At 39.2% G+C, this 25,144-nt stretch overlaps 1 protein-coding gene across 2 annotated transcripts; it reads left to right on the top strand.

Moving 5' to 3' along the window:
* The first annotated feature begins 1,266 nt into the window (after positions 1-1,266).
* On the top strand, positions 1,267-24,809 carry LOC101478291 (bile salt export pump). Of its 2 annotated transcripts, none has more exons than XM_076880216.1 (29): positions 1,267-1,551; positions 4,893-4,981; positions 5,118-5,136; positions 5,775-5,804; positions 5,885-5,936; positions 6,031-6,335; positions 6,504-6,591; positions 8,364-8,497; positions 8,567-8,738; positions 8,964-9,088; positions 9,177-9,351; positions 9,589-9,702; positions 9,792-9,902; positions 9,989-10,114; positions 10,560-10,763; positions 10,849-11,019; positions 11,222-11,423; positions 11,558-11,627; positions 12,049-12,151; positions 12,347-12,514; positions 14,090-14,194; positions 14,487-14,648; positions 15,204-15,407; positions 16,012-16,253; positions 16,843-16,999; positions 17,124-17,321; positions 20,434-20,640; positions 22,888-23,034; positions 23,497-24,809. In XM_076880216.1, exons 2-29 carry the CDS (start codon positions 4,903-4,905, stop codon positions 23,695-23,697), a joined length of 4,071 nt encoding a protein of 1,356 aa, XP_076736331.1. In that variant the 5' UTR covers positions 1,267-1,551; positions 4,893-4,902; the 3' UTR covers positions 23,698-24,809. The 2 variants fall into 2 exon arrangements, with proteins under 2 accessions (XP_076736331.1, XP_004570463.1); XM_004570406.4 differs by lacking the exon at positions 1,267-1,551 and adding an exon at positions 4,627-4,804.
* Positions 24,810-25,144: the final 335 nt, after the last annotated feature.

The raw sequence follows: 25,144 nt of genomic DNA, 5'->3' as shown, positions 1-25,144 counted from the left end.
TCACGCGGACCTGAGCCGTGCGGTTAATCGCAGGTTTATAAATGGAAGAGATTCAAATGTTAGAAGTTTTTAGAAAACACACCAGCCTTGAAGAGCGTGCGGAGAAGGCCAGTCCACATCAGCAGCACTTGAGATATGCTCTGGTGAATGGCTTTCCCCCACCCCTTGCTGACACAAAATGTTTATTCTTTAGCTTGCCCTGTTCGACAACAGCCTGTGTGCCAGACCATAGATTTAATTGAGGTGGATAATTGTTAAAAGTAATCTGCATTAAGCTTAGGGTTTCTCAAATTCAGTACAATGACATATGAGGTGAAGTGATATAGGTAAATATTTTAACTAATGATGTGCATAGAGGCACTTGACCGGTTTGAAAGACTGTCGTCTTATTATGAGCCATGGTTGAGATGTAGAGCACACCTGTGAAAACAACTAATATGCTGAATCCTGTATGAAACATCTAAAAGTACATGATGGAGAAGCTGAATTGAATATGAAAGTGCAAGTCTTTGCCACTGTGTGGCAAAGCAACCACTGTGTGAGGTTGCGTTGTGGTCTCTTCTGAGCTGATGAGCAAGCTACACATTATCAGATCGAGAGCTGGCTGAGAACTCCTCAAAGAGAGGGAAACAGAACTATGATAACTGTGATAACTGGAGTGTGCAGCGTTTCCGTGAGCAGTTTTCCTGCATCTTGACTCATGTGTGTAGAGTGTTCATAGCATCAGCATCATGTTTTTGTTTATTTGTTTTGTTGGGTTGAAAAATAAATAAACTTGTGATCATACCTATGGATCACCATGGCACATATCACCAGCCATATGATTTATTTATGCAGATGAAAAAGTGAGTGTGAATGTGTCTGACGTCACAGTGTTTTTGTGCGCTGTGTAAAAGTAATTGCCTCCAATTGTGAGAGTGGTGGTTCTGCAGGTCACCAGCTATTGTAAAGAGAAAAAAAAGAGTGAGAAAGAGACAAAATTTACATTGTAGATGAAAAATAATCATAGGAAAAAGGTTTTGTGTTGATCAGCCAAGAACAACTACAATCTCATTTTCTGCTTTTAAGAAAGGACTGTGCTCAAAAACAGAGAGAGATGTGTTGATTAAGCAGTTATAATAATAATGAACATGTCTTAGTTTGTCACTTTCAGGTGAAAAGCAGACCTGAATCAATTTTCCACATGCAGCGGTCGGAAGAAAGTCAAGTTCCTGGCTAACTTATTTACAGCACCATGTGTCTCTCAAACTCACAAGCAGCTCTCACTCCTCCCTGAAGACAAGGAATGCAGCTCCAAAGAGCAATAACATGGCAGATAAAGAGACAGCAGCAAAGTCCTGAGCAAAGAGTCCCAGCAAGCAGCAGCAGCGGTGTGGACAAACAGGAGGAGAACTGAGGAGACTGTTGGAGTTTGACATTTGCCACCTTTGGAGTAAAATGGCAAGAAGAGACAGTGGAACACAGGACGAAGCTGAAGGAGAACTGCCTGCTTTTGGACTGTTGAAGTGGGAGAGGACAACAGAGTGAGAGGACAACAGAGTGAGAGGAGTGGTGAGAACACATAGGAATTTTGTTATTTAATGTGGGAAATCAAAATTTGGGTTAGCAAACCAGGGGAAAAGAAAACTGACTGTTTAAATTGGAAAATTGAGAAGGGGTCTGAAACACTGCGAAAATAGAAACATATACAAAATCACACACACAAGCAGAACATGCATTAACCCTACTAACACAAACACAAGAGAGCTCATGAAGATTAGACAACATCTTAAGCATGTGAGTCTGTTTATCATCTTTTCCAAGTCACTTAGTGTGATGCAAAGACCAGTGGACTCATAGCACATTACTTAAGAAATGATCAAATAATAGCAGAGAAATGTGTAGGAAAGGCAGCTTTAAGAACATGCCCTGCTGGAGATGCAGCTCCACAGATATGCATTAAACCTGCCTAATGACACAAACACACATGCAATGAAGATCAGCTTGTTATCTCTCATCAGTGTTAAAATAGTGTCAATTTAGCAGACACTTGTTATCAAATACTGAATTTATCCAATGCTGACAATTAACTCTCTAGGTTGCAGGACAACAGTTTAACTTTGTGGGAAAAAAGATTCTGGTTTGACCAACTAGTGATCAGACAATAAATTTAGTCGGTGATATAGTAAATTGGGAGATGCTTCCTGCTTGATTGATGCAGCACAAGTAATTTACTGTATGAGGGAAATTCTCTTTTAGTGATAACATTTTCAACATGCATTTCTGTTGTCCTGTCATCTTAGTGGGTTAATAGCTGATATGCAAATTAGCTGATCGTTCTTAGATTATGATTGAATTCTAGCACAAGTGAATGGGATGTGTTGGAGTTTGTTAGAGTGGAGACTAAAACACTGAGTTTCCTGTTTTGATGTGCGAGTGAATCCTGTACCTAGATACACAACTCTGAATACGTCAGAACAAACTTCTTTTGTGAAGTGCATGACAACATGTCACATGTTTTGTGATGACGGGGAAAAAGGAAAACTGAATAAAATCTGTGGCCTAAATGAGTGAAGAGCACAGACCTGGGGATTAAACTCATAGCTAATAAGACATTAGGCTTGTGTTGTGTGTTGTGCAGCTGATGGTTGGTTTGGAGTGAATCTAGCTGATGATTTTTCTTTTGTTGTGAAGTTGAGCCTGCCAATTAGTATGATGGTATGATAAATCATGCTAATGGTATGATTTACCCTCCTGAGATGAGGAGCTTGTGTCATGACTTAACAAGGCCTTTTTATTTTGATACTTTCACAGTGCACTGAAAGTTTTGTTTGATAATCTCTGTCGTTTGAGCAGATCTGCACGATTAGAACAGAAAGCGCTGTACGACACGTCGTCGAGAAAATTGTTACAAGTGAGTTTCTCCACATTAAAATGCGACAATCGATTCCACTATCGGCAAAGAAATAAAGAATGAATGTATGAATAAATGAGTGAAAGAGAAAAAAAAACTGTCTGACTGGTAAAAGCTGACAAAAGCTGACGAGACTTTACTGATGTAACACGACTGTGCGAAGTTAACCCCCACCTGACAAAGGTGCAGATGAATCTATGTGTGTTTCCTTTTACAGGAGCAGAAAGATGACAGCAACATTGGAGGTTGCGTGATGATTTAACCTTTTATCAGGGGATTTCTAAGAACCACCCCGCAATTCTTCAGCTTGAGACACCTGAGTTAGAAAACACAAACACTGCAGTTGTCTTTCACTCGCAAGGGCAGTCATGGACGCACGACCTGCGTCTCATCACTGTCTGCATGCTTTATTTATACTTTTCTGTGTGTCTGTGTGTGTGTGTGTGTGTATGTACAAATAAAACAGAGTTATTCTAAGAACTCTGAGCTGAGGTTCCCCTTTTTCTAGATCTGTATGTTCTTACAGAAAGAGGGAGCTGTTAGTTGTTTATCACACAAGAGTTTCATGTCAAAAGTCACGTAGACATTTGCTTAGTGATAAATAAAGGAATACATTTCATGTAGCTGATCACATATACACAATTTTCCTTTGACAGTGTTAAAATCTCCCAATTCTTTTAATCTTTGGGCTGAAGGAAGGACAATACTCGGTGTATAAATGCTCAATCAACAATTCTTTTATTTCCATACAATTCAACACTTATGAGCATAAGCCATCATGATGGGGAGACATGCATGAAGAGGGTCACAACAAATCTCAAACTGGTGGAGGGTTACTCAAGCTCTTATAGCCTTTAGTGGCCCCCCACCTAGTCGTAAAAGCCTAAACATTCACATTATTTCTCTGTTACGGCGCCTAAGTTATGACCTCGGCTCCCTGTCTTTCTGCTCTCTGTAAAGGTGGGGGTATGGAATGTGGTCTGTCTCTTCTATTATCGGCACAAGGTCCTCTGCACACAACATTCTCTTCATGATTCAGCAGTATGAAATGTCAAGAAACAGTGTAACACATTCACAGCAGATCAAGGGTACAGGGTAATGCACACCTGTCTAACAAATCCAAAAATGGTCACATTCTTTTAACCCAAAAATATAAAGGAAACTAAGCTACATACACAGCACACAATCTAGACTAAAGGAAATTATATGACCTACAGCAGTTAACATAATTCAACTACTTTAACTACAGATATAAGATAACATATGATAACAGAATAATCTCACAACAGTCATGTTGGATATACAAGTTTCTTATATTCAAATACGACAACTGCCCCATAGCATTTTCTTAGTGTTGTCTGGCTCCATGAAAGCAACATATAAAGAAATGAGGGGTGGCTCACATTAATATGTATTTATATGTATTGCATTTATTAAAATGCTAAAATTGGCCTACCATAATTTTCTACTTATTACAGTATGATTATAATTGGTAGAGGATTATGATAGTTTATGGAGATAGAACCATAACCTACTACAGCTGTACACAGTTTAAAAAGCTATGGATTCTAATATTCAGCTTGACATTAGACTAGGATAAACGGTGGTTGGCCTTTACAAGTAAAAGGTTTGCTTTTGCAAGGTCATTGACCATTTCAGGTCACTGGCCGTTTCAGGTCACTTACCTTCTAACAAAACAATCCAATCCCCTGTTCCAACAAATGCATAATCTGTTCAATAACAGCACGCAAAGAGCTGCCAAGGTATTCAGTGTTTCAACTTCTTCGCAAGTGGCAAGCTGTGACAATCACCAGGGATTAAACAGCTTCATGTTAGGATACTGGACTGCCAATTTAATCTGACTTGGATTTATGATACACCTCAATCAAGGATAAATAGGATAACAGATTTGTAAGATATTCTTTGTGCAAAAAAACAAACAAAAAAAGCACTCTGGTACTAGTGGGATTTCAATTTTGTTTTCCTTTTCTTTTCCTAGATGACTCAACATGCCAACAGGATCTGTGAAACTGCAAAGCATAAAACAACTAGGACAGGAAAACCACAGCTATGAGGTTTCAGATGAAGGTAACGTGCTATTTTTTAATGTAGAGAACTTATTAAGAAAACTGAGATATAATCAACAATGAAAATTATGTTAAACTTCATTTTATAAAAATTAGTTTCAATGACAGATATAAATAATGTATCTGTTGTCTTACAGAACCAACTGGCTCATATATGTAAGTTTAATGTTTTATTTATTGATCATGAGAAATTTTAGAATATCTGAATTTTCTAAGTAAAATGTCATTATCAGTCTTATTATTTTTTTCTGGATCAACTAATAATTTAATGCATTTTAAAAAGACTGTGTCAGTAGTTTCTGTTCTTTTTGCTCAACACATCACTGTCTTTAGATTCAACTCAATCACTTGATAGTTTGGTATATCGCAACCTTGTTAATACAAGTTTGAAAGGATAGAAAAGTACTCTGTTTTACATAATAATCTAATCTGATTTTTCCTTAAATGACACTTCTTATGAAGTCTTGATCTTCCTGAATATTTAATAGATCATTTAATATCAAATTTACTTTAAATGTTAAGCTTAAATATTCAATTCAATTCAATTTTATTTATACAGCACCAAATCACAACAACAGTCGCCTCAAGGCGCTTTATATTGTACAGTAGATTGTACAATAAATATAGAGAGAGTTGATAAGCAATCATCAATTGATGACCCATTAGGTATAAAGATATGACTTGTTCATTTCTTGATAAATACATTAGACTCATGAATTCGTCATATGCCCTGCATGAATGTGTTTCTCAAGTATCTGTTTGTCTAATTACTCACTGTCCTGTTTTCCATGCAGAACAATTACACATTCCAAGAAGGATGAAAAGTAAGTAGCAAGGAGCAGGCTCTGAATACTTTGTCACATTTGAGTAAATAATCAACTCATTGGACTTTTATGTCAAATAGAGCTCAGAAAAATGAAGAGCAACCAGCCATTAGAGTCGGCTTCTTTGAGCTGGTAAAAATGCCTTACACTGTTTGCAACGTCCCCTCCTTTATCAATTTGGATCCACCTAATCTAGTGTGTGCTTTGTGTTGATGCACCTGCCCAGTTCCGCTTTGCCACGTGCAAAGACATACTGATGATGGTGGTGGGTTGCTTGTGCGCATTGCTGCATGGCTCAGCCCAGCCTCTCATGCTGCTGGTGTTCGGCCTGCTCACTGATGCCTTCATCGAGTACGACATTGAGCTACAAGAACTGAGTGACGACCGCAAGGAGTGCGTGAACAACACCATCCAGTGGAAAAAGAACTACACTGCAGCGTACAACCTGTCAGCGCCCATAAACCAGTCAGATATCGGCCTTCTCAATTCAACTCTCGAGATGTTCGTACCACTGGAGAACAGAACATGTGGGTAAGTGGGTTATGAGAAATACAATATTTCATTTGTCAAAACGAAACATAGTTCAAGCTGTGGCTTCTGTATTGTAATCTCTATGTGTTTTATAGTCCTATAGTATGTCTTTGCACGTGGCAAAGCGGAACTGTGACTTTTGAATAATATGTGTGACTTAACTTACAGGCTTCTTGACATTGAATATGAAATGATGATGTTTGCCTTCTATTACGCTGGGATTGGAGCAGCTGTGTTTTTGCTAGGATACCTTCAGGTTAGTCACGGAATATTTTAATATAAACAAACTTGTGTTATAAGTCATCCTTTACTCATTAAAAACACCCATCAACTGCACTGTGACTCAGATCAGCTCATCCATCATCAGCTCGAAAAATTTTTCTTTTAATGAAATTGATATTTTTAATGCTAAATTATGATCCCTGTATTTTACTATTTTACAAAAAGCTGAAAAAGAGTAAAACACTTTTTTTTTTATAAATGCCACAGTAGTTATTTATTTGTATTGTTCTTTTCATTTCCAGTTTTTTTTTTGTTTAGTTTTTTTTACCACAACACACAGGTAATGATTGATTGTAATTTGCAGCACAGGTTGTGATAATTCTAACCACAAAGAAGTGAAGATGTAAGTTGAAAGCGAACAATGCAATCTTCCAAAGCAGGGGGGGGGGGGAAATCCAGGTGTCCTGCAGGTTTTAGATATCACTCTGGGTCAACACACTTGAATCAAATGATTAATTCATTACCAGGCCTCTGGAGAACTTCAAGACATGTTGAGGAGGTCATTTAGCCATTTAAATCAGCTGTGCTGGACACATCCAAAACCTGCAGGACAAGAGCCCTTGAGGCCAGGAGTTGGACACCCCTGCCCTAGAGTCACAATCAGGAAAACCTGATGAGCCTAGGTCTAATCTATTAACGTGGCTTTCCACTATCTCTCCTTGCTCTGTGCTGCTGTTTCTTTATTCTTATGCTTTTTCATTGTACATGTACAATGACAGTAAGAGGCTATTCTATTACTGCTATTTTATGTCCAGTTAACCGCAAGTAACAACCTGGACTTGTGGCATTTTCTGTTTTAGAAGTGTAGGTGTTAGTGGAGGGATGTCTAACCTCACTGCCAAAAGGACATTTGGAACAATACTAGGGAAATGTGAATTCGTGGAAGAAAAGTAAATAAAAAATGGCATGACCTAAAGAGAAGTTGTATTGGGAGGCTACGTAGCACTGAAATTTGAGCAACAGTCTATGGTTTCTAGGTTATTTATCATGATCAGGCTAAACTGAATCTGAAGATCGCTGTAAGTGATGATAGAACCTAAAAACCCTGGGTAAATTGAGAGTTTACTAAAAGCCTCATTCTACCTTTTGAAAAGCTGCACAGGATAAAAAGTGAAGGATTTCAAATAGGTCTGGTGCAGGACTTGAGCAGCTTCTTCTAGTAAAAGATTCCAGGTCATCTTTGATTTCCTCCAGCAATTAAGAAATAAGATGGCTTGAAAATCATTAGTCACTGTTCTACTAATGCCTTCTTTATTTCCTTACTTTATTTATTTATTTTTTCATAAATGTCACTGCTGACAGGGTAACACTTCTGACACACCAACCAAATGAGAGCAAATGTAAATATTCCAGTCCTTTTTAAATCCCAAATATGCCCTTGGTTTCTGCTCAGGAAATATCACATGACTCTGTTGGCTAGTAAAAAATAAAAAGAAATTTTGCACAACATTGCAAAATAACCATCTGGATTATTTTCTCAGCAATGCTCTTCCTGAGCATCAGAAGACTATGTGGAATGTGCATATATCTTCAAATGCTTAGTGTTAACCTACCTCTTAAGCAATGAGTGCCCTTTCATGTGTTAAGTGCCCCTTTAGCTGTTCCACAGGTGTAATTTGTCTTTTTATAAATCAAAAACAAGGTCAGGAGGAAGAGTGCAGGTCCTGATGACACCCTGCTGCCCTGCTTGCTTTTATATTTGCTAATTAACAAAAGTGAACATAACCTCTCTTCAACAACTGACAGATCTCCCTGTGGGTGACTGCTGCTGCCAAGCAGATTCAGCTCATCAGGAAATTGTACTTCAGCAAAGTGATGAGGATGGAGATCGGCTGGTTCGACTGCACCTCTGTCGGGGAGCTCAACACTCGCATGTCAGAGTGAGTAGAACGTGATGATATGGACTACTATGGTTTATCTGTATTACAATTGTTATATCTCTATTCTAGTGACATAAACAAGATCAATGATGCCATTGCGGATCAAGTTTCCATATTTGTGCAGCGTTTCACCACCTTTGTGTGTGGTTTTTGCGTTGGCTTTGTCAAAGGATGGAAGTTAACACTTGTCATAATCGCAGCAAGTCCGCTGATTGGTGTCGGAGCAGGTCTTATGGCTCTGGTGAGACTTGTTTGATATTAAGATTCCAGCTTGATTTTATGACAAAACAGCTTTTTGACTATTCTTGTTGGGGTTGATTACTTTGACCTCAGGGGGTAAATCGTCAAATTCATTTCTCCTGTTTTGTTGAACAAACCTCTCTTGACTTGTCAAGACTTGATTTAACTTTACATTTCAGCTTCACTTCTCCTCTCCATTAACTTGGCATCACTTTGTTGTAACTAGTTTGTGTCTAAGCTAACCGGGATGGAGCTGCAGGCCTATGCTAAAGCTGGGTCTGTAGCTGATGAGGTCCTGTCCTCTATCAGAACTGTGGCTGCTTTTGGAGGAGAGAAAAAGGAAGTGCAAAGGTGAGGTATACAAGAAAGGTACAGCATGTTTACTATTTTCTTTGTACTTCTAAGGGTAGCTCAAATGAACTCTTCTTTTCTTCTAAAGGTACGACAGGAACCTGGTCTCCGCTCAGCGCTGGGGCATTAGAAAGGGTTTGATTGTGGGGTTTTTCACTGGCTTTATGTGGCTAGTTATCTTCCTTTGTTATGGTCTGGCCTTCTGGTATGGCTCCTCACTGGTTGTGGACACTAAAGAATACACACCAGGAACACTGCTGCAGGTATCACATATATTATGCCAAAATATGAATTGCAGCCTATAATAACGGGTAAATCCTGCTTATCTAAATTTGTAACTTTTTGACTTTTCTGCCCTATTTATTTTGCTTTATACGTGTTTATTAGTGCAAGATAAAACAACAAAGTGGCACTTTAAAATAACCTTTCATCGCTCTTGATAAAATCCAGATTTGTTACACTGAAGAGTATAATATACTGACTTTTATATGTTATTTCAGGTGTTCTTTGGGGTTCTGATAGCAGCCATGAATTTGGGGCAAGCCTCTCCGTGTCTGGAGGCTTTTGCGTCAGGTCGTGGAGCTGCGACTATAATCTTTGAGACTATAGACAGAGTGAGAAGACTTGACTTGATATCTTTTAAGCCTTTCCACAGAAAACCATTGACCTTTTTTTAACATTGCACCTTTTAAAATGATACCAGGAGCCAGAGATTGACTGCTTATCTGAAGCTGGATATAAGCTCGACAGGGTCAAAGGGGACATTGAATTTCACAATGTCACCTTCCACTACCCATCCAGACCTGAAGTAAAGGTACTTACAGACATCTACACACATATGCATAGTTGAGATGGTTCTGGTTTCAGGATCTTGTCACAAAGTGTCCTGTCTTTGCTAAGATCCTGGACCAGCTCAATGTTGTAGTGAAGTCGGGGGAGACCACAGCCTTTGTGGGGTCAAGCGGAGCTGGGAAGAGCACCGCCATTCAACTCATCCAGCGTTTTTATGACCCTAAAGAGGGGATGGTAGGTGTGAAGCTCCAAATGGTCACGTTCATCATTCATCAGACTCTTTCATCAGAGTGTGATGATTACCTGGATACACACCTCCATCCTTTGAAGCTTTATTCTAGCTATTTTTAAAATAACCATCCCCTAAAGCTGATGGAAGTACACGATAATCCGTTTCATTATTCAGCAAATGGATCCTAACAGCCTCATTTTTCACTTTTACTGGAATTACAGGCCCATACACCCCACACTGTCTTATTTCTTTAAGCTTCTTGAGTAGAAAATAGCCTGTTATTGCCCGATGAAGGGCATCCATAAGACTAACAACCCTATGATTTGAAACTAGGATTGTTGCAAAGACAGAAAGAAACAAGGAAATGCATTATAGCAGCAAAGTGCTGTAATAGCATCATCCATCAATTTTAGCACAAGCACCTGCTCTCTGTGGCCTCCATCTCAGGTGACCCTGGATGGTCATGACATCAGAGGGCTGAACATCCAGTGGCTGCGTTCTCTGATCGGTATAGTGGAGCAGGAGCCTGTGCTGTTTGCCACGACCATTGCAGAGAACATACGCTACGGTCGCCCTGGTGTCTCTGACAAGGACATCATCACTGCTGCAAAGGAGGCCAACGCGTACAACTTCATCATGGACCTGCCACAGGTGCAGATGAGCAATAGGCTTTTAAGCTTTATAGGTGATCACAACGTTTAAGCACTGGCTGACAACTTTTTTCCTTTCTTGATAGAAATTTGACACCTTGGTCGGGGAGGGTGGAGGCCAGATGAGCGGCGGGCAGAAACAGAGGATTGCTATAGCACGAGCGCTGGTCAGGAACCCTCGTATCCTGCTGCTGGACATGGCTACCTCAGCTCTTGATAACGAGAGTGAAGCTGTAGTTCAAGCAGCTTTGGATAAAGTATGTCTGGCTCATCTACGACTAAATTAGATATTTAATGACGAAAGGTTCAAAATTTGTAAGACTTCTTAAAAAAATGGCTGCCACCGTCACTACAAGGGCCAAATACTGACAAAACTAAAATTTTCAGCCTCTGTTTTGGGAATGAAGAAGAAATGATCAAATATAAGTAAGTATTTAAGTATTTTAAACTTCCTCACAGGTACGAATGGGCCGCACAACTATCTCTATTGCTCATCGTCTGTCCACCATAAAGAACGCTGATGTGATTGTGGGCTTTGAGCACGGCCAGGCCGTAGAGAGGGGAAAACACAATGAACTTCTGGAGAGGAAGGGTGTCTACTTCACTCTTGTCACCCTGCAGAGCCAAGGAGACAAGGCTCTGAATGAAAAGGCTCGGCAAAGTAGGTCCAGCCCTTTGGGAATGACGAAATCCACTCTGCTTCAATCTAAATGTTTTGAAAGACTTATGCATGTAGATATTACAAGAATCTAGTGAATGTGACCATCTCCTTCTATTGATTTTCTTATTTCTTAGTGGCCGACCATGAAGACGAGCCCGAGAGACTAAAGCTATCTAGAGCAGGCAGTTACCGTGACAGTTTGAGGTATTACACAAACTCGTGCCCAATCACTCCTTCTCTTCATCACATTTGCTCATTTTCTTGGTTGAGTTTTTATCCATTTTCTTGGGCCTGACTGTGCATCTAAATAGGATTATTATAGTAGTAATTTTGTAGCTGAAATTGACTTTTGTCAGTGCATAAACTGGCACCTTAATTTTCTTAATCACCCTTTTGCATTTAATCTGACATTTGGAACATTTAGCTGACACTATCATCCAGAGCCACTATACAACAGGTACGACAGTAGAGGAGGCTAGAGGTACTCTGTCACCCCAGTACAAGCATCCAGTAATCAGTGCCACAATAGCAGCACCACTCACAAACTCGAGTACCTACAATATTCAGTAACCTATAATGTGCATTACTCTTTTTTTTCTGTAATTAACTGATTAATTCTTTGCAGAGCCTCCATCCGCAGGCGGTCCAGGTCCCAGTTGTCAAACCTGATCCCAGAAGCCTCCGTTCCAACTGGAGACATTTCTATATCTCGACCAGATAACGACAAGGTGTGTATGTGTGGGTGTGAGTGGGTTTGTGTTTCTTTTATGTATGAAACGTTTGCCAACAAACAGCCAACAAAAGTTACAAACCAGTGGAGTATAAAACTACTTGTTTGTATTTGTAGTTTTTTTTAATCCATGCTTAAACATTATATTATTATAATGCTCCTGCGTAATATAACTTTATATATTTATGCTCAGAATGCATTCCTAGAAGAGGACGATGAACTTGTGGAACCTGCTTCAGCTGCCAGGATCCTAAAGTACAACACACCTGAGTGGCCATATATGCTTTTTGGATCCATTGGGGCTGCAATAAATGGAGGGGTCAACCCCGTCTACTCTCTGCTGTTCAGTCAAATCCTGGCGGTGAGGTTCAAGTCTCATGTTTTGAATCTGAATCTAAAAGCTTGTAGAATGTAGGCATTAAGTTTTGGACCAAACCAGATGTACAAATCAAACGAGGGGCAAAAGCAGCAGTCAACATATAGTCGCACCAGAAGCTGAAAATGCAGTGTTCCCTTCATATTGTTCAGCATACAGTTTATGTCAGGAAAGCATTTATGTCAACCTCATATAATTCACTCAACAATATTGTGAATTTCTAGTACTGACATTTTCCACAGGAAGAACAGAACAGAAGTGGCAAAATGGTTGCACAATCACCAAGCTAGCAGTTAGATGTAATTCAGTTAAATCTATTATTGCCAAACTGTGTTCTTCATCTCTTATGGTTTGGAGGTGCACTAGTGCTGCTGGAAAGGAATGTATGCTCCCATGCACGAAACAACTAAGTGCATAGACTTCAGTGCATTAAAAAAAAAACAATGTAATTATATTTACATACAAATAATTAACGTTAGGTACAATAGAATAAACAACATTTTTTTTTAAAATTTTAATTGTTAAATAACAATTTTTAAAAATTGTTATTTAATATTCATTATGTTGATGTGAATGATAATTTTTTTTAATTATTCAGTTGCCCTTTTTTTAAATCCTATAATATAGTTAAAATTCCTTCCTATATAATGTGTTTCTCTTTTCCTGTAAAATACCCAGAAGTCCCCAGGAAACCACTGTTTATTCGGGGCAGGGCTAGACCGGCCATTGGGCATACCGGGCATTTGCCTGGTGCTGCTCGTGATTTTTCGTTTTTATGGGCCGATGGGGTTTTATTTCTTGTCCTTTTTTAACGGTATAAATGAACGGTGGTGGATTGGCCAGTTGGTCATGATCGACTCTGGGCTGGACCAATTACAGCCCAGAGTTTACACTAACTCACACATATCCACACATGTCCAGCTGTAAATGACAGCTGGACATGTGTGAGTTAGTGTATTAAGCACTTTTAGATTTGTGTGTCTCTTATCTTTTTTATGACACTGACATATGCACATGAAATATGGCTATAAAGTCATGTAAAACTGTACATGAGACTCAAGCTCTTACCTCAAATCAGAAGACTTTGACAAACGACTGGTTTAGTTTGACAGTGAACTGTGATATTCATTTTGCAAATTTCCTTCTAATTAGCAGCAGTGACCAATACATTATCTGTGTAAATGATATGTTAGCTGGCTAGTATAATGGAATGGCTTTTATATAGCATTTTCCTAGTCTTACTAATCACTCAAACCCCAATATTCAAACAGCCCTTTATTCTATGACTCTGAGTTTAATCACATGACAGTTTTAAAAACTCTAGCCCTGTCAGTTTGGTTTGCCGTTAGTTTGCTGACTTATTAAAATGAATTTTAATACCCACTAAATATTTTCCAGTGTAAATGTTTCGTGCTATCCCACCCTTGAGGTCCTGTTAAACCATCATCAGATTCTTTTAAGTACAGTGACACTGTGAGCTGAAATAAAATAAAATCAAATAAGTCAATGAAATTCTTCATTTATTTGAAAGCACTTTTTAAATGCCTATATGTGTTTTAGACTTTCTCAGTACAAGATCCTGTGGCTCAGAGGAAGGAGATCAACAGCATCTGCCTGTTCTTTGTTGTGGTTGGCATTGTCTCTTTCTTCACCCAGTTGCTGCAGGTAGAGTAGTTCACTTGCAATACTGATTTCTTTAGTGCTTCTTTGCAGCCTTAACACCTGCTGGTGGTCAAGGTTGAAGGAAGGTCATAAGAGACCTGTTTATTTTGGTAAATAAATGCCTTCTGCTGAAGGAAAACATTTCCTTACATCCTGCAAAGCAAAGGCTTTATACTCAATTTATGAGTGGGAAACCTTTTTTTTTTTAGGTTACTCATTCAGTAGATCACATTCGGTATGAAATCACTGTGGAAGTGTTTTGGATTTAATATTTTGGGTGTGCGTGTGTCTCCAGGGTTACGCCTTCTCTAAGTCTGGAGAACTGCTGACCCGCAGGTTACGTCGGCTTGGCTTCCAAGCCATGCTGGGCCAAGAGGTTGGATGGTTTGATGATCACAGGAACAGTCCAGGAGCTCTGACCACACGTCTGGCCACTGATGCCTCACAAGTGCAAGGAGTGAGTTATAGCTTTAATGAAAAAAACAAAACAAAAAAATAAAGTACATCTTCATGTATATTGGGCTATAAAGTTATGCTTATAATTAAATCAGCTACTTGGATGCTGAAACTAAACACAGTATAAAAAATGGATATGCTGTGATGTCACACATTGTTTCTGATAAGATTATTTATAGTTTTAGCTTTAGTTTAGCCTAACCTGGGCTATCAGCTAGCCATTCCTTGATATCACTGGTATCACTGGAACTCTTGCTTAAGCTGCTGAGCTTTCTGTTTCTTTTTACACGTTTCAATAAATTCTAAAAAGTCATATTCAGCTTAGAATGTAATTTCTATCATTTATGTAGTTTATGTCTTTTCTTTTTAAATCACAATTTTAGCCTAAATTGCACGTTTCTTAATTCTAGCAAGTTTGAGAATAAACAACTGAAATAATTGTGTAATAGCTTGTTTGTTGTTTATAGAATCTTATATGTATTAAAATTTTGTTCAGTCCATGTCGACAATCACCAGAAGTCTGAGTCAAGTGACATCATTGCTCTCTTCCTCCAAGGCTACGGGCTCACAGATCGGCATGATCGTCAACTCTCTGGCAAACATTGGCGTTGCACTTATCATTTCCTTCTACTTCAGCTGGAAGCTCACACTGCTGATCCTTTGCTTTCTGCCGTTCATTGCTCTGTCAAGTGGCTTCCAGGCTTCAATGCTCACAGGTTTCGCCAAACAGGACAAGGAGGCCATGGAAGCGGCTGGACAGGTCAGATATGATTCCTATTTTACTTGCATTTCATATCAGTTTACGTCATCCTCCAGTCTGAAAATAGTACAAGTGCATTATTCAGATATAGAATGACAAGTAAAATGCATCATTACAGTCCTGAACTACAGTTTTAGGCTGCAGGTTTCATCCCTGCAAAAACCTGCAGCTGAACATTTATCAGGGTCCAGGGTTCAATTTAATAATTTTTTTGTTCCTGTAATTTGGGGAGTGAAGTATTCAGTTAATACTATCAGGCTCCAATGGTGTAGGGGCCAGCCATGTTCAAAATGCAGTCAGGATGCTACTGATAAAATTTTAGGAGAATACAGTGGGCTGAAAAGTTCACAGTAAAAAGTGGACTACAAACTTTCTTTATGCTATGTGAATTATCCTAATGCAGTAAGCCCAACCCATTTAAGTAAAGTGGATTAGATGTAAATTTAATAATACCTAAGGGCGGAAACTAGATAACTGTAGCTGCAAAAAACAGGACATAGATAAGAAAGAGCAGCTACGTTATCTACATCCTTTTCTCCTTTGCACATTAAAGCACACAACAACTAGGCTTGCTTTAGACTTTACTCTAGTCCTTTATGCCCAGATTTCTGGTGAAGCTCTGAACAACATTCGCACCATCGCTGGCTTGGGGAAGGAGAAGACCTTTGTGGAGATGTATGAGGCCCAGCTGGACGCGCCATATCAAGCAGCCCTGAAGAAGGCGAATGTATATGGAGCTTGCTATGGTTTTTCCCAGTGCATAATTTTCTTGACAAACTCAGGCTCCTACAGGTTTGGAGGTTATTTGGTGCAAAAGGAGGGGCTCCATTTCAGTTTGGTGTTCAGGTGAGAGTCAAGTCAATGTATATGATGTATATGTCTAATACTAGTCTGCATCATCCTAAAAAGATAACTTCAGTAAAGGGTTAAAAATTATTTGTAATAAGGACATCTTTTTTTAAAGGTCCCCCAAAACACATACTCGAGACAACTTTGTAGATTTTTCTTCTTGTAAATTGTGCATAAACTTGTTGATGGCTCCCAAAAGCATTTGGTCAAAGTGAAACTTGCTAATGTACATTTAGCCTACAATTAGTGGGAGTGTAAGTATAAATTTGAGCCTGTATGTATAATTTCAAACTTGTATATAATTGTGAACAACAATTGAGTTGTTAAAAAAAACAGCAAAAAAGATTGTTTCGTTAAAGTCATGAAAAATGCATCTTGGAGGAAGAACAATTCAAAGGGTTAATTTAAGTCCAAAGTTACCATAATGTTACTGCCCACGATGAGTGAAAAAGTCTGACCACACTTAACCAATGTGTATCGTGTGCATATGTGTGTAGGTGGTATTTCCACGTTCCCAAATCATGGTGCAGTACAGTGGGCTTTCATTGTTGCTGGGGTCTATTTGTGCTTTTGTTATCTCTTACAGGGTAATTTCAGCCATTGTCACCAGTGGCACAGCCCTCGGCAGAGCCTCCTCTTACACACCTGACTATGCCAAAGCCAAGATCTCAGCAGCACGTTTTTTCCAGCTACTAGACCGCGTGCCTCAGATCAGTGTCTACAATGACAAGGGAGAAAAATGGGTAAGGTGGTGCATAAGTTATGTGTGAAGTACCATGCACTTTGAAGGTGTAAGAAATGTGGGTGAATGTCTTTTTTATTTATGTGTTTTTATCCTCTCTGACCCTCACTCTGCTTTGTTTTCAGGATAACTTCCAAGGGAACATTGACTTCATTGACTGCAAGTTCACCTACCCCTCTAGGCCAGACATCCAAGTCCTGAATGGGCTGAATGTTTCAGTGAAACCTGGCCAGACACTGGCCTTTGTGGGCAGCAGTGGCTGTGGGAAGAGCACTAGTGTACAGCTGCTCGAGAGGTTTTATGATCCCAACCACGGCAAAGTGGTAAGAGAGACAAAATACAACAGGCTTAATACGCAACAGGCTCAATATGTAAACCAAATGAGTATGTTATGAATGGCTCATATTGTAAAAAATGGAGATACCAATAGTGTCTTAGAGCTTTTATTTTATTATTGAGGTGGCTGTAGCTCAGCATGTAGAGTAGGTCATCTACTAATTGGAAGGATGGTGGTTTGATACCTGGCTGCTCCAGTCTGCTTGACTGGGCAAGATACTGAACCCCAAGTTGCTCTCTGATGCGTTCATCGAAGTGTAAATGTTTGCGGCAGACAAATGCTAGTGAAAGATACAGTGGGGCAAAAAAGTATTTAGTCAGCCACCGATTGTGCAAGTTCCCCCACCTAAAATGATGACAGAGGTCAGTAATTTGCACCAGAGGTACACTTCAACTGTGAGAGACAGAATGTGAAAAAAAAATCCATGAATCCACATGGTAGGATTTGTAGAGAATTTATTCGTAAATCAGGGTGGAAAATAAGTCAATAACAAAAATACAACTCAATACTTTGTAACATAACCTTTGTTGGCAATAACAGAGGTCAAACGTTTACTATAGGTCTTTACCAGGTTTGCACACACAGTAGCTGGTATTTTGGCCCGTTCCTCCATGCAGATCTTCTCGAGAGCAGTGATGTTTTGGGGCTGTCGCCGAGCAACACGGACTTTCAACTCCCGCCACAGATTTTCTATGGGGTTGAGGTCTGGAGACTGGCTAGGCCACTCCAGGACTTTCAAATGCTTCTTACGGAGCCACTCCTTTGTTGCCCGGGCGGTGTGTTTTGGATCATTGTCATGTTGGAAGACCCAGCCTCGTTTCATCTTCAAAGTTCTCACTGATGGAAGGAGGTTTTGGCTCAAAATCTCACGATACATGGCCCCATTCATTCTGTCCTTAACACGGATCAGTCGTCCTGTCCCCTTGGCAGAAAAACAGCCCCATAGCATGATGTTTCCACCCCCATGCTTCACAGTAGGTATGGTGTTCTTGGGATGCAACTCAGTATTCTTCTTCCTCCAAACATGACGAGTTGAGTTTATACCAAAAAGTTCTACTTTGGTTTCATCTGACCACATGACATTCTCCCAATCCTCTGCTGTATCATCCATGTGCTCTCTGGCAAACTTCAGACGGGCCTGGACATGCACTGGCTTCAGCAGCGGAACACGTCTGGCACTGCGGGATTTGATTCCCTGCCGTTGTAGTGTGTTACTGATGGTGACCTTTGTTACTTTGGTCCCAGCTCTCTGCAGGTCATTCACCAGGTCCCCCCGTGTGGTCCTGGGATCTTTGCTCACCGTTCTCATGATCATTTTGACCCCACGGGATGAGATCTTGCGTGGAGCCCCAGATCGAGGGAGATTATCAGTGGTCTTGTATGTCTTCCATTTTCTGATGATTGCTCCCACAGTTGATTTTTTCACACCAAGCTGCTTGCCTATTGTAGATTCACTCTTCCCAGTCTGGTGCAGGTCTACAATACTTTTCCTGGTGTCCTTCGAAAGCTCTTTGGTCTTGGCCATGGCGGAGTTTGGAGTCTGACTGTTTGAGGCTGTGGACAGGTGTCTTTTATACAGATGATGAGTTCAAACAAGTGCCATTCATACAGGTAACGAGTGGGGGACAGAAAAGCTTCTTACAGAAGACGTTACAGGTCTGTGAGAGCCAGAGATTTTCCTTGTTTGAGGTGACCAAATACTTATTTTCCACCCTAATTTACAAATAAATTCTTTACAAATCCTACCATATGAATTCATGGATTTTTTTTTCACATTCTGTCTCTCACAGTTGAAGTGTACCTCTGGTGCAAATTACTGACCTATGTCATCATTTTAAGTGGGGGAACTTGCACAATCGGTGGCTGACTAAATACTTTTTTGCCACACTGTAGATAGAAAGCACTAAGGTAGAAATTCTCTTAAAATTTGCATCTACTGAGATCTGCTAAGCTAGCTACCTTTAGTGAAAGTCTGCTTTACCTGCTTCTTTTTCATGAACTGAATTAGTTCCTGTCTTTTTAAGGATGCAGAAAATTATTTACTAAAGTATAATAAACCATATGCTAAAGTATAGAATTTTCATTTGACTTTCTGTTGTAATTACAGTATTACAGTGTTTTTGCAGCATTTTTCTTTTTGTTGTTTTGCTTTGCATTTTACCACAACTCTTTCTTTTTGATGAATTATTACCATATGTAGTTTCATTGTAGAGTAGCAATCCTTTAAAAAGTGACACTAGTCCACTCTATGCTACTTTAACTTAAAAAATATGTGCTGTTACAAGTTACTTTTTAAATTTTCATTTGATATAAAACCATGTACTTAAGTTTTAAAGTGTAACTTTATCTAATTAAAGTAACCAACAATCTACAAAATGGAACAATTGAATTGAATTGAAATTGAAATTCAGTTTTTCATGCGTACAAGTACTGCTCTTCATTTGAAAATAACTGTATGTTCAATACAAGATTAAAAAAAACGTGTACTGTAGCCTTAAAAAAAAATCTGACTCTGCACAAAATGGAGAGTTCTGACTTAAAACTGCCAATATTATACTGTCACAGCAGTTGCTGACCTTTTTGGAAATGTCAGATATCTCATTTTGGAATGAATGAGTCACACTGTGTGTATAGTCTCTGCTTTCATCTTTTTATCTCATGAGGCTCATTTATACTTTGATGTCACTATGAAAGTGAAACGTGTAATTTGTCTCAGTCAAAGAATAATTGCTGGACATTCAGTGAGCACGGCGGTGGAAGTATTTCATGTCACTTCATCTTTCAGTCAGACATTCTTGCTGACTCTGTGCTGTATTTTATAAAATGGAGCACTCTACCCAGGATGATCGTTTTGATTTTATGCCAGGAAGATATTCATGCCAGGATTCAAATGGCCCTAATTGAGCTGGAAGTGGTTTGGAAACACATAGTCCTGATTCTCTGTCTGAGATTTAAAAAGGACACGATCACCTCTGCATAGTTATGAGAGAAATTACAGTCCAGAGTGTAGTCTGATGGCTCATTAACTGGATTGTATTTCTAGTCTTTTGATTCTTACATTGCTTTGTACTAATGGAAAAATCAATTACTTCCTGCAGCTGATTGATGGCCATGACACCACTCGCGTCAACGTGTCTTTCCTGCGTTCCAAGATTGGCATCGTGTCCCAGGAGCCCATCCTGTTTGACTGCAGCATCGCAGAGAACATTAAGTATGGCGACAACTTGCGAGAAATCAGCATGAATGAGGTCATCTCTGCCGCAAAGAAGGCCCAGCTTCATGACTTTGTCATGGCCCTTCCTGAGGTACGATAAATAGTTTGTATATGATGCTTGTGGCTGGGATTCAAAAAGAGACAAAATTAAATAAAGTTTACTGTTTGAGCAGTAAACAGGCTGGCAACATGTAGTCAATCAGGAAAGGTAAACAACAGGGAAAAAGGACTCTATGCACTGAGTGACGATCAAGTGCACAGGTTGCAGTGTCCTCCTATTTTCTTCTTCATTATAATACTTGTTCTAACATGTTGATTAGGCATGTTGAAATGTGATTAGTCCACATTAATATGGACATTCACTTGTGCTTTTAGTAGAGATGAACAATGGGCAGCTTGGGTTTGATTACAGCCAGTCAGTCATCAGCTATTACTTATCTAAATGATTGTTTTAAATACCTTCTCAGCCCTGAATTTTACCATTATGCATCCCTAACTTTTGCCTACTCTTTAGATGCCAAATGTCAAAGTTCCTTGTAAAATCCATTAGTTTTCACATTATAAGGCTTAGGTTCAATAATTTATTCTGTAAGCCATTAATGTGTCATTTATACCCCATTCTTCCAAGACTAGACGAAGAAGCTTCACCATTAATTGCTGACTTTTATAGAAAGGCAAACAGAGACAGGTATAAATCATATGTTTGTAGTGACTGTCCTGTGTGGACCACCTTATCTCTGAAAACAAACAGTTGTTCATGAGCTCAGAATCCAACCCGTATCAAGGCAAAGTGAGTAATAGACACGTCAGCACACCATGTGAAATGGACATGCATGCAAAAGTTGCAGTAAGTTGCATTAAGCTGCAGGACCAGCAGAGGGAGATGTTTTATTATAAGGCAACATGAAAAAAAACCCCCAGACATTATGAACACAGCCACCTAACTTCATTGTTTCTGGCGATTAAGGACTCTTTGGGTGTTTTGTGGGATTTACCAACAACAGTAAAGTAAACAATTCGTATTAAAAATCCAACATGCAGCTGCTCCCTTGTTACAGATAGTCAACACATTTGATAACATCAACTTTGATTTTGGATGTTTATAACAGACGCCCTTCCAGCTTGAACTGAACCAACAATCTTTCATTTCTTAAGCAAATATGTAAATCACAGTTCAATTCAGCTTTATTTATATAGTGCCAATTCACAACAATAGTCGTGTCATTTATATTATAAGGTAAATAATATTAGAAAGAATCCCAAAAATCAAATGACTCCCTGTGAGCAAGCACTTGGAGACAGTGGAGTGAAAAACCCTCCAGCGGAACCAGGTTCAGGGCGATGTGGCCATCCACCATGACTGCTTGAGGTTGATGTTAAAGAGAAGAGAGCACAGAGATACGGGGCAAAAAGCAAACTATAATTGCCAATAATTTAATAAAGTAGCGTATAGACACACAGAGAGTGAAAAGAGATGAGGAAAGCCCCCCGGCAGTCTAAGGTCATTGCACGATGACTAAGGGATGGTTCAGAGTTACCTGATCCAGCCCGAACTACAGTAGCCTAATCTTAAAAGTAGTGCCTGTCTTCCAAATCCAGACTGGGAGCTGGTCCCACAGTAGAGAGGCATGAAAGGAATGAAAGTGCTCTGTAAGGATAATAAGGTACTATGGAGCCTGATTACTCAAGATTTTGTATGTGAGGAGAAGTATTGTAAGTTCCACTCTCAATTTAACAGGAAGCTGTTAATAGTCAAGTCTGGGATGTTCCAATGTGATGCCAATGTCCTTTACGTTTCTGGACGTAACTGACACAACTTCAAGTTAACAATGACAATTGCTTTGCTAAATGCCCACACACCCTCACAAATCCCAGTTTTAATGAAGACACACTATTGAAACAGGTACAGGTAGAAATGGTGGCTACAATGCTACAAAAGCCTGACTACTCATCAGTGTTTTTGTTAGTTGTTGAAATGGAAAATGTGGCTTCCTGGCTGAGTTCCACATACACTCAGCTTTAACAGCACTCTGGGTTCGGGGATCTTTCACTAATAGAACTCTTGGAAAGAGCTCATATTGTGTTATCAGCAGTAGCTGTTTCTGCGATTGCACAAAAATCATTTTTATGGAAGATGGAAGTTTGCAATCAAGTGTTACGTACATGACATAACAGCTGAGCTATGTTTGGAGAATTTAAAAAAAGCATCACTAACTACTGATGTTTTCTGCTTACTCTCATTGTTTGTTTATGTCGTTTTCAGTGTCTACTTATTTTTTAAGTACTGTATTGAAAAATTGCCTATAGACACAAATTTTGTTCTCTCCCCGTGCTTCAGAAATACGACACCAACGTGGGCTCTCAGGGGTCTCAGTTATCTCGTGGCCAGAAGCAGCGCATTGCCATCGCCAGGGCAATCATACGTGACCCTAAGATCCTGCTCCTTGACGAGGCTACCTCCGCCCTGGACACCGAGAGCGAGAAGGTATGCTTCGCTGAACTCTGAACAGCTTCCATTTGCTGAGTCCACAAACTCAACATCACAGCGTAGTGCAGCTGCTTGATATTCTCCGGGCACACAGAGCAAAGAGAGCAGGCACTTAATTATTATTATCATTAACATCACTACCATTCATCATCCCTATTATTATCACCAACAGCTTACAGTTCATACCAACCCTCCAGTACAGCCTTTTTAAGATGAATACAGTCAGTTTGGTCTGTGCTGTAGCTTTTACAGCTCCAATAGCTGAACCACGCTGAGGAGCAGAGGCCTCTGCAGTGTACTGAGCCTCTGGAACATTCTAATGATAGTAATCAGCCCATGATTGTGAAATTGCTATAATTGTGAGGCTTGTGTGTCTGCTACGTGAGAGAATTGATCATGGCTCCTGACTATGTATGTGTGTGTGTCTTTGTGAGCACTAATTCATGTGTCCCGTGACAGACTGTGCAAGAAGCCCTGGACAAAGCCAGACAGGGACGGACCTGCATCGTCATTGCCCATCGCCTCTCTACCATCCAGAACTCTGACATCATTGCCGTCATGTCCAGAGGCATTGTGATCGAGAAAGGAGCACACGACCAGCTCATGGCCCTGAAGGGAGCCTATTACAAGCTGGTTACAACAGGAGCACCGATCAGCTAACCGCTCAGGGAAACATTGTTACTGCTGTAATGTCAAGTGAGGACTTGATGCCATACTTTAAATAATAAAGTATGTAGAAAAGACCTAAGAAGTGGTTGACTTAGCTGTTTACTTCTACAGTATTTATTTTTGTGAAAGGAGTCTTTTAAGAGGTAAAAAAGTATTTGCCCGGATTTCTTATTTGTCACAGTTTGGTTTTTTTTTCCAATTTAAACAAATGTTATTATTAGACAAAGGTCAGACTAATCAGTGTAATCAGAGTAAATACAAAATTCAGTTTTTAAATCATTTTATTTATAAAGAGAAAAAAAAGGCAATGCAAACCCAACTGGGCCTAAATGAGATTAACCTCATTTTTTTGTACAACTGAGTTCATTATCACGAACCCCACCCAGGCCAGGTCTGTTGAAACAAGATATTCAACAGGACTTATTAAATACATTCAAATAGATAAATAGAATAGACTTTAACCTTAAACAGGCTGTTCATGCTTGTAAAGCCTCCAAAGACACATTGCCAGTTATTGCAGTTCCACACAGGGACAGGTAGGATTGGATAACCTTTTTCCCCCTAAATTAAATCATCATTGAAAAACTGCTTTACTTGATTTTTCTTTGTCTAATTATAACATTTCTTTAATGATCTGAAACATTTAACGGTGACAAATATGCAGAAAACTAAGAAATCAGTAAGGAGGCAAATACTGTATGTGATTCACACATCTTGTATGGTGGTATTTTAAGCTAGCCAATCAGTGTCTTTCTTTTATTTACTCTGTTTTTTAATCTCGTTGATACTGGCTTTGTCTCATTGCCTACACCTTCACTCTTAGCAGCCAAATATTCTTTTTATACATCAGAAAAACTGAAAAAAGTCCACAGCTGACCATTGCAATACAGTTTTTAATGGAAAATGGCTTGTAAGCTGGTTTTATATTCAACCAGTGATGTTGAGCAACTGAACACATTGATAACAGCATAGACTTGTTTACTTCTGTGTTATCATTTTGAAATTGTATTTTTTTTCTTTTACTTGTTCAAGTTTCACCATAGTTATTATATGTTTATTACTGACTTGTAATTTTGCAAATTAAAATTTCAAACAAAAGACAACATCAGATTATTTGTTTTAAATTCCCCCAAACAATTTAAGAGGACCAATGCAACTAAAAATATGCTACATCACCAATGGGCACATTAAAAATGCTATTTTGGTATATTAATCCAGTAATACTTTTGTACTTGAGTAAAAAAATGAAGAGGATTTAGTTTTATAGGCAATATAGTGTTACCAGAGAAGCTCTTTCCAAGGATGAATTAGACTACCAGCTTCTGTAAAGCTTACAATTTAATTTTTATATTTATCTTCTTGTTGTTTTGGGGGGTTTACCTAAAATTGTCATTGCTAGGTTAAGCTAATCACCTGGTGCCTTTAGATCCATATTTAG

This window comes from Maylandia zebra, linkage group LG23, assembly GCF_041146795.1.
Source record: "Maylandia zebra isolate NMK-2024a linkage group LG23, Mzebra_GT3a, whole genome shotgun sequence".
NCBI lineage: Eukaryota > Metazoa > Chordata > Actinopteri > Cichliformes > Cichlidae > Maylandia > Maylandia zebra.
The sequence above is the reverse complement of the archived record's forward strand: the minus strand, read 5'-3'. Positions and strand labels throughout refer to the sequence as shown.

What these genes read in the sequence shown, in the direction of transcription:
- LOC101478291 (XM_076880216.1), top strand. Translation starts at nt 4,903, where the DNA reads ATGCCAACAGGATCTGTGAAACTGCAAAGCATAAAACAACTAGGACAG. An exon ending in CATCCAGACCTGAAGTAAAG is followed by an intron (nt 9,903 to 9,988) that starts GTACTTACAGAC and finishes GTCTTTGCTAAG; the next exon opens with ATCCTGGACCAGCTCAATGT. An exon ending in TTCAAGCAGCTTTGGATAAA is followed by an intron (nt 11,020 to 11,221) that starts GTATGTCTGGCT and finishes ACTTCCTCACAG; the next exon opens with GTACGAATGGGCCGCACAAC.